This window comes from Osmerus mordax, chromosome 10 (genome assembly GCF_038355195.1).
Source record: "Osmerus mordax isolate fOsmMor3 chromosome 10, fOsmMor3.pri, whole genome shotgun sequence".
Lineage (NCBI taxonomy): Eukaryota > Metazoa > Chordata > Actinopteri > Osmeriformes > Osmeridae > Osmerus > Osmerus mordax.
Genome location: NC_090059.1, coordinates 8,506,818 through 8,515,570, shown reverse-complemented (window position 1 = coordinate 8,515,570; position 8,753 = coordinate 8,506,818). Strand labels below are relative to the sequence as shown.

General features: G+C 49.0%; 1 protein-coding gene across 1 annotated transcript; it reads right to left on the bottom strand.

Moving 5' to 3' along the window:
- Positions 1-4,322: 4,322 nt before the first annotated feature.
- tekt3 (tektin 3) lies at positions 4,323-8,400 on the bottom strand. The gene is made up of 7 exons (XM_067245519.1): positions 7,828-8,400; positions 6,875-6,958; positions 6,702-6,772; positions 6,463-6,606; positions 6,070-6,292; positions 4,724-4,878; positions 4,323-4,539 (listed from the first exon to the last, which is right to left on the bottom strand). The coding sequence occupies exons 1-7, from the start codon at positions 8,398-8,400 to the stop codon at positions 4,323-4,325; spliced, it is 1,467 nt and encodes a 488-aa protein (XP_067101620.1).
- Between the last annotated feature and the right edge of the window lie 353 nt (positions 8,401-8,753).

Genomic DNA, 8,753 nt, shown 5'->3' with positions numbered 1-8,753 from the left:
GTTTATATAAATCGACAACAGAAGAAGAGACAGAACGCAGAGCCTCACTCTCCTTCAGCCCACACTGTGATTCAGCAAAAATCAAACACAGCAAACACCACAGACCTTCTCCCCCCCAACCCCCCCCCCCCCCCCCCCCCCCCCCCCGAAAAGCGAGAGCAACAGATCAATCATATAGATCCCTCCGGAACGCCACGCTATCTCACAGCGTAACTCCTGTCGCCCCAGGTTAGCCATCTCTCCGCCACACAACTCGGTGTGCTGCTAATGATCTCTGTTCTCCGGTTCACAATCCCACTCTGGACCTCAGCCTGTCACCTTGGGGCGGTGATGCCACGTCCTGTGGCCATGCTGGCTGATTACGATTAGGAGGCTGAATGACAGTTTAGGTTGGAGCTGAAGCGATTGTGCGAAACGATGGGACGGCAACCACCAGTAATGAGGTCGCTCCGAGCGAGCCGTTATGTCGGGAAACTGTAATGAGCATCTTATCTGTTGGATTCACGCTTCCTCTCTCTGGCTTGGCTAACGGTTTGGACAGCAACGTGGAACTGCCAACTCCATATCTGCAGTGTCTGTACACTATTCTGATGTCATATGATATTCGTCATTAACAGGCTATTAACTTCATTTCAGGATGCTGACCTATTTGATTTCCCCTCCTACTGCAGGACTTATCAGAATGCAAGTCCTGTCCTAGGCTTGCATCAAGTCAAGAACTTCTAGATGTACCTTGGTGCCCACCGGTGTACCCTGAAGGCCCAGCGAAAGTCACAGAACACTTGGGAACACAACACCAGAGAAAAGTCTGTTTGGCGACTAGCCAAGTCCCCAGAGAGGTAGTACAGTTCCCATGGATGCTGCAACAGGAGACTAGTCACGCCTGAAAAAATATTCTCGTTCACTGTTTCATGTGTGTGCAAGCAGCCCAACACTTTCAGTATCTTATGAACCCTTGAACCTCTTTCCATACATTTGACAATTTTCAAAACGGTAGATGGCCCTCATATAGCCTTTGTGTTGGTGTCCAACCTCCAATCCATGCCCTGACATGGTGGGGGCTAGATACTTGTGTTGCTCCCATTACGAACTGTCCATCAGATCTGCAGAGTGGTATGTCTCAAACATGCAGTAGATGAACTACGGGGCATCTATAACAAGAGCCGGCGGTAAAAATAAACCGCCAATATGCATGGACTGTGGGGAGCATTCCAGAGTAGCATTCCCCTGTATGTGGGGGGGGGGGGGGGGGGGGGGGGGTGAGAAGCTCAGAGGGCGGGGGGGTTAGGTAGTTGTGTGCGGTCCAAAAAAGACACCTTGCGTCAGTAACTAAGCCTTGAAGCTACCCCACTGGTGAGGGAGAGAAGAAGAGAGAGAGAACGAGGGTGAGAGAAAGACACAGAGAGACAAAAGAGCAAGAAGGTTGCGGTGAAGAGAGAGAGAGACCCAGAGAGAGAGAGAGAGAGAGAGAGAGAGAGCGAGAGAGAGGGAAAGTCTCATCTCCGTGCCATCTGTCACTACGTCTAATCACCGAGCGATGAGAGACAGGAGTCTTGTGATGCAGAGGCAGACAATGGGGGGCCTGTGAGTGCAGCGGTGGGTCCCAGGAATGTGTTTGGGGACAGGGAGAGATGCAGGCTGTGTGTGTTGGGGGGGGGGGGGGGGGGGGGGGGGCACACAGATACACAGACTGGAGGGTGGGAACAGTGGACCCTCCCACAATGTATTTGCCCCTGAAGGTCGCAGTCAAGCGCCACACTGTTTGAACAACAGACGGAAGCACACCAGCGTTGCGTGTGGAAGCGAGTGACTGGGTGTGCGTGTGAGAGACAGAGGGAGAGAGAGAGAGAGAGAGAGAGAGAGAGAGGGAGAGAGAGAGAGAGAGAGACAGAGGGAGAGAGAGAGAGAGAGAGAGAGAGGTGAGGGTAAGCAGCTAAGGGGAATCGCGGGTTGGCATACACTCGTAAAATAGTACACCTAAATCAAAGTACGTCTCTCCTGAACAAACACACCGACAGACACACACACAGAGGTCGTCCTCGAGTGATAAACCTATTTTATCTTTTATAGACCCCTCCACCCATTTGATAAGAATCACATCAGAGATTCTGGAGACTTTTTCATACTTTAACCCAGTTTAAAACTGTGAAATTTGGGCAGAGTTATGAGCAGTGAAAATGAATGGGTCTGTGGATAAGCCTCACAGCTTAGCCCCAGGCTCGCTTCCCAGATCCCTCATTTGGATTTGTCACAGGGTGACTGAAACCTCCTCCTACTCGACGGTATCCGGGATACCCCGTTAAAGAGTGATTAGACATTGTGAATCAAACTAAGATTTCAATGTTGTTTTATTTCAATCCTGACACTCGCAGTTTCCACATCATTCCTCACCTTCCTTACCTTATCAGAAGGTAAACACTGCTAGTCATCTCAAACTCACATTCCAACTTTACAGTTGGGAAGAGTCTACAAGACTGGTTAATAAAAACGTCATTCTAACTTGAGCAAAATGAACATTCCTTTACGGAACCAAAGGTCGTATCGGAGGCCAGAAAGGGGAAGTGGCAGGGAGGGGTTGTGAGTGTGTGACTTGATGTTTTGCACAAAGTGTGAAAAGGAAGTCAATATTCTCTGTGCTTATCTGTGTGTGGTGCACTCTGACATGTGCATTAGCCACACTTTTCAAGCCTTCCCTGCCCCAAATTATAAGGATGACTTTAGGAAGAAGGGCAGGGAAGGGATGTAGGGAAGGGGGGGGGAGAGAACAAGGGAGATGGAAAATGGATAGGTGAAGCATAAAACATTATTCTACACAGGCTTCAGTGAGGTGAAAGTTAGCATACCATGAAATCCGATTTTTCCACAGATGAATGCCATTCAGCATGTACAACAACATACACAAATGTCAAGACAGTAGCGACTCCCGTGTGATGCTGTGCCAGAGAGGGAAGTCCAGGAGAGCAGACTCACGTCCAATCCCCCAAATCCAACGTCAACATCCCCCCTCCCCTTTCCAAGAGGTGACGGGGGGTGGGGGGGGAGTCAGTTTACACCGACGGTCGAGAGTAGCTCCTCAAACACCTACTTGTATGCGCCCTCCCTCCGGCTCCGACCCAGGGAGTTAACACCATCTGTTTGTTTGCCGATGACTCCTGGCCCCAACGTGTCACATCTGCTTCACCCGGCGCCCCGTGTTGGTGTCCGGGGGCTCAGCTGAGGAGGAGTGGAAAAGTGGGCCTTTTATGAATCCCTCTGAAGTGGGAGATCCTACCAGACTGACGCGCCCCGCCCTGTTTGTGGCCCGCAGGAGAACTGAGGGAATCCATCGAAGGCCTTGGACGTGTGTTTGTCTTTTCAGGCGTTGGTGACTTACTGTGTTTGTCTTTGAAACCGTATCTCCGTAATAGCCTCGAATTTATTGCTTTAGGGATAAATATCTGGATTTCTAGAACATAATTCAGTGATAGCTATGCAGAGCACTTATCAGGCCAGATACCCATACATGGTCAGAAAAGCTGCCATAGACTATCCTCTCAGTTAAAGTGTTTTTGTGTTGTAGGTCTACAGTGTACTGTACATGTTTCATTAATCCTTCATCAACGGCACTTGTAAATATTACACGTCAAACAAGTACTTTATTTATTTGATTTAGCAATGATGTAATGGTGGCTCCCATTGTAATGATATGTTGTGCTTGTAATCTAATCCTTATCAGCTGCCATGATTTCCAAACCTCAGGCTGTTGTATGAATAAATGTTATTCCTGATTTTGCCAACCAGGCTGCCAGTGCAACACTTCCTCAGACAAACAGTCACAGCTTTCAAACTTCTTCATGATTTCAAGTGTTGTGATATCATTGTTTTGTCCCTCAAGCCACTGGAAAGTTGGTGGGCCTGTCTAGATGAGGGTTATATCTAGGTGGTAATGTGGTCCTGTCTAGGTGAGTTATATATAGGTGGATATGTGGTCCTGTCTAGGTGAGTTATATATAGGTGGTTATGTGGTCCTGTCTAGGTGAGCTGTATCTAGGTGGTTATGTGGTCCTGTCTAGGTGAGTTATATCTAGGTGGTTATGTGGTCCTGTCTAGGTGAGTTATATCTAGGTGGTTATGTGGTCCTGTCTAGGTGAGCTGTATCTAGGTGGTTATGTGGTCCTGTCTAGGTGAGTTATATCTAGGTGGTTATGTGGTCCTGTCTAGGTGAGTTATATCTAGGTGGTTATGTGGTCCTGTCTAGGTGAGTTATATCTAGGTGGTTATGTGGTCCTGTCTAGGTGAGCTGTATCAAGGTGCTTATGTGGTCCTATCTAGGTGAGCTGTATCTAGGTGTAGCCCACCAGGCGTGGCATGCTGGGGAAGGTTTTGCGCATGCTCATGCACTTCTCCTGGTCCAGGAAGAGGGAGTTGGCCTTGACGGACAGGTCATGTTCCAGGGTGGCCTTGGTCTTGACCAACGTCTGCAGGGTGTTCTCTGCCTCCTGCAGCCTCTCGCGCAGCTTGTGGATGGTGTCCTCGATCTCCCTCACCTCACTGATCAGTCTGAAGAGAAAAGGAGAGTTTTGAAAAGCTGGACCGACACCTTGAAAGGAAGTGTGGAAGTAACGTGCCGAAGTCTGTGATTGTTGTGGCTGATTTTCCAACAATATGGGAAGCAGGTGAAACTCCCTAGTGTCTGGTAGGCTGTGTGTGTGTTTGGGACAGGGGTTCCACATGTTGTGTGCACCTGTGATGGGGGTTGTCTCTGCAGAGCTCCACGTTAGGCCTCCGTGTCCTCTCCTCCAGCCTGGTCTGGGCCACCCTCAGGGGGTTCTCCTTGTCTCTCAGCGCCTTCTTCAGGGACTCAATCAGCATCTCCGTCTGGAAGATCTCCTGGAGGGTCTGCACAGGGACACATGAGAAGCACGGCGCGGTGTGAAGGTCCTGGGAAAATGTGATGAGGAAAACGACTGACCTGGACAGCATTCTGAAACGTCGAAAGAGTTTGGCGTCGGGGGCCCGAAAGAGAAAGCAAAACAGTCTCTGTTGACTCGCACGGCGCTTGTGGAAAAGTGAAAAACTTCAGTCGCCGTGCATTCCGAGGCGTTCGCAGAGCTGACGAGGTCAAGCGGGTTCAACACTGTTCAGCAACACACAGAGCACGCCCCAGCCCAACACATTGAACCTAACGTAATTCCCCAGAATCACCAGGCCACCCAACCGTGGGTGACGGACCTTTATTAAAGACCGTGTGCTTCGCATAACAGCTGCTGTCGGTGGATAAGCGCACACAACAGCTGAGGTAGATTCACCCCGCCATCTCCAATTAACCCTTGGAACAATGGGACTCACTGTTCAGTCCCGGGGTATGTATCAGTATACAGTACATAATGGGACGGGCAGTGAGAGAGACATCTATTTTGGGCCTTTTCTTTTGAAAACACTGTTTCGTCAACACAGAGGTGCTTTTCGTTCCAGAAAGTTCTTCTCTCTACTGTGCTCTTGTTCACCATCCTCAGCAAACCAATAGGAACTGTTGAACAATCCTTATCAAGAAAGATAGCTTACTTTTGAATGGAGCCCAGGCAGTGTTCTGTGAGCTAGCATGCCTTCTTCCCAAACACAATTATGGTGGAAGGGGCTGAATTTAGCCTGCTAGGGCGGGTGGGTGTGAAGATGAAGAGTGAGGCCATTCCAAACACTCACATGCTCCTTCAGTTTATGTCTGTACTTAAAAGACAAACATAAAGTTTGCCACACGTTTATCTCTTAGTTCAAGAGCAAAGCTACGGTACCTGCTTAACATATTGTGTAACTCAAAGAATGTCATACTAACCAATAAAACTATTGATAAATCAGAGGATTTTATAGGCCTCTTTAACTTGAACAAACATACCATAGAGTTAACAAGGCACTTCTCTTGGGTTGATTTTAGGACTGTTAGAACTAGCCTAAGCTGGGAGACGATTACACGATTTACACACACGCAGTATAGTAACGGAAGTCTCCAGCAAGTAGCAATGTCTGCATCTCAGTGTGAATTGAACAGGACTGCCCAGAGAAGGGTCTATGCAGAACAGGAGCCCCGGTCACCTTGGCCAGATGGGTCTGAAGACTGTTCTTGGCGTCAGATGTCTCCGACATGCGGCCGGTGAAGGCTATGTTGACCTTGTTGAACTGGTTCCACATCTCACTGGACGTGGCGTTCATCAAAACCTCAATCTCATCCCGGAGCTTGTGTGAGGCCACACGCTGGCTTTGGGAGTGGAGAAGGTTGTCGTCCGTGAACTTGGACCACGAGTCGGGCAAGGACAGCCTGAGAAGTCAAAAGAGCGGGCCGCACATCGAATGATGCTTCTCCTTTAAGTAGCTTCATAGACTGAGCTAAAGGTCACACGAATGATTTTCGAATATTTCAAGGCGCGGAACAGTGTCACACGTGTAGGGCTTGGGCAGCACACGCTTGGTGTAGGACACCAAACTCACGAGGGGTCCAGTCTGTCGATCCCCCTGTAGTAGCCGATCCCATCCGACGTGTTCCTAAGGTGGTGGCACCTGTCGTCTATCCTCTGGGCAGTCACCTTGTCGTTCAGGTCTCTCTCCAGCTCGTGTTGGGACGCTCGGTTCGACCTGGGAAGAGTCGACCAGCACATAGGAAGAGTCTGTAGACGTTGTTAGTTATGCCGGGATAGTTATGGCCTTCGTGTACAAACGAGCCAACTCACGCCAGCTGGGCGACGGCTCTGTCCAGATGCCGTCTCATCCTCTCCTGGCATGACTTGATGACCTCTACTTCCTGGTTGAGTGGGAGAAAAAAAAGTGGATTGAGAAAAAAACGACAACAGATTTTTTACGTTTAGCAACTGCCATTGTCTTGTGGTGGCTTTGACGGCTGTACCCTGATGAGATCTTTCTCCACGCCGTCATGCACCAGGTCGATGGACATCCTCTTCTCCCTGTGGTATAAGCACTCCTGAGACACCTGGAAGAGAGGGCAGACGTTGTTGAAACTGTCAAATAGATTTGCCGTGATGAATTCTACATTCTACACTCTGCGTTGATGTAGCCATAACCAACATCTAACAAGATTAATCTCATTTCGGTCACATCAGTCGAACATGAGTGAGATTTAATTCAAAGTTTAGACGTCTTTCACTTTTTGAAGATGTGGAGATATTGAAACCACACAACCCCTTTTCATTTTTTTATTTTATTTTTTGGCATATATCACCACCACATTTCAGAATCAGATTTCCTGTCTGGATGGCTCTACATTCAGCATTTCTATCCCCACATACACCTTTCCTTGAATCATCACCGATGCTTTAATTAATGGAAAACCTTTCAAAACCTTTCAATAACGTTTCAATAGCACAGGTGTGATTGATCCCTGTATTAATTCCACTCCTAGGTTTACATTACCTTTAGAGAGCATTGTGCTGCTACCTGATCTCACCTATCGGCCCATTCATGTCACTAGAACTCCATCCAGATCAAGTTGACACTACGCCCCAAAGCACTTGCAGTGCTTAATGTGGAGGGTTTCTTGGTAACCAAGCGACCTCATTCGAAACGGGAGTTCTAAGGCTGTGTGAGGCTGCCCTCGGTGACAGACTTGTCTCTGCATTCAGGCCCCCTCAGAGAAACCATGTCACCACAGGCACACCGTTCCGAGTGGGGTGAAAACGCTCAATGATCCGCAGAGCACTCGAACAGCTGTGGGTTTGCGACGTGCGAGCTTGTGGAGATTCAAAGACGTGTCAAATACTTCTGTTTTTGACGCTGTCGTTTTCGTCACACTCAAATTCGCACCGACAAACACACACAACACGCACACACTCTCTCCGTTACCTGGAGCGGTCCCTCCGTCTCGGCCAGCGCTCTCTCCAGCCTCCTCTTCACCTCGGTGAGGGCCGCTATCTCGCTCACCATGTTGTCGATCTCGTGGTGCAACTCCGACCTCCAGAAGACGATGTCGTTGAGGCGCTCCCCGATGTTCCTGCTGGTGGTCTCCTGCGTGCGTCGGGTCAGCTGCTCCTTATCCTGCATAAGCCTGATGGTGTCCTTCCTCAGTCTCTCCGCGCTGTTTCTGGAAGACTCCGACTCCCTGTAGTTGCTCAGGTTGGACATGTACCAGTCGTTTGGGGTGTAGCGAGTGGTCAAGGCAGACCTGTTGGATGGGTATAAGGTGGTGTTGGCCCGGACCAGGTCGAGGTTATCCCTCTGGAGGGAGGAGAAATTGGGGATGGCACTCCCTGTCCTGTAGTAGGTGTTGGTCCTCCAGGGCTGGTTGGCACTGTGGCTGATGGCCAGGGCCGGTTGGTGGCCGCGGTAGCTGGACGCCATGGTGGAGATGGCAGGGAGGAAGTGACTGGTTTTGGGACGGGCATATGTAGCCGTTAGCGTGGATCCCATCAGCTCCATTTATCCTGAGGGTCTCCTGAAAATGTGTGACCGATTAGCAGGATGTATGAGCACATATGTTTCCAGTGAGCATTAAGGCATGCATGACCTTAAGTCTGGCACCAGTCCTACACACTGTCAATTGTCATACAGTTTGCAGTATAGTCAAACTTTTATACTGTTAAAAATTCCTGCATAATAATATACATGGGAATTATAACAAATATTGTAAATGGCTTCAAGTTAAATCTTACACACGTTTATAAAATCGAAGATGAATGGATCCAAAAACGGTTTCGTTTTTAACAGTTTTCACTCAAATGATTATCAACAAATACCCTGCGGAGTAGCGGGTGTCCAGGTGTGATGATCAC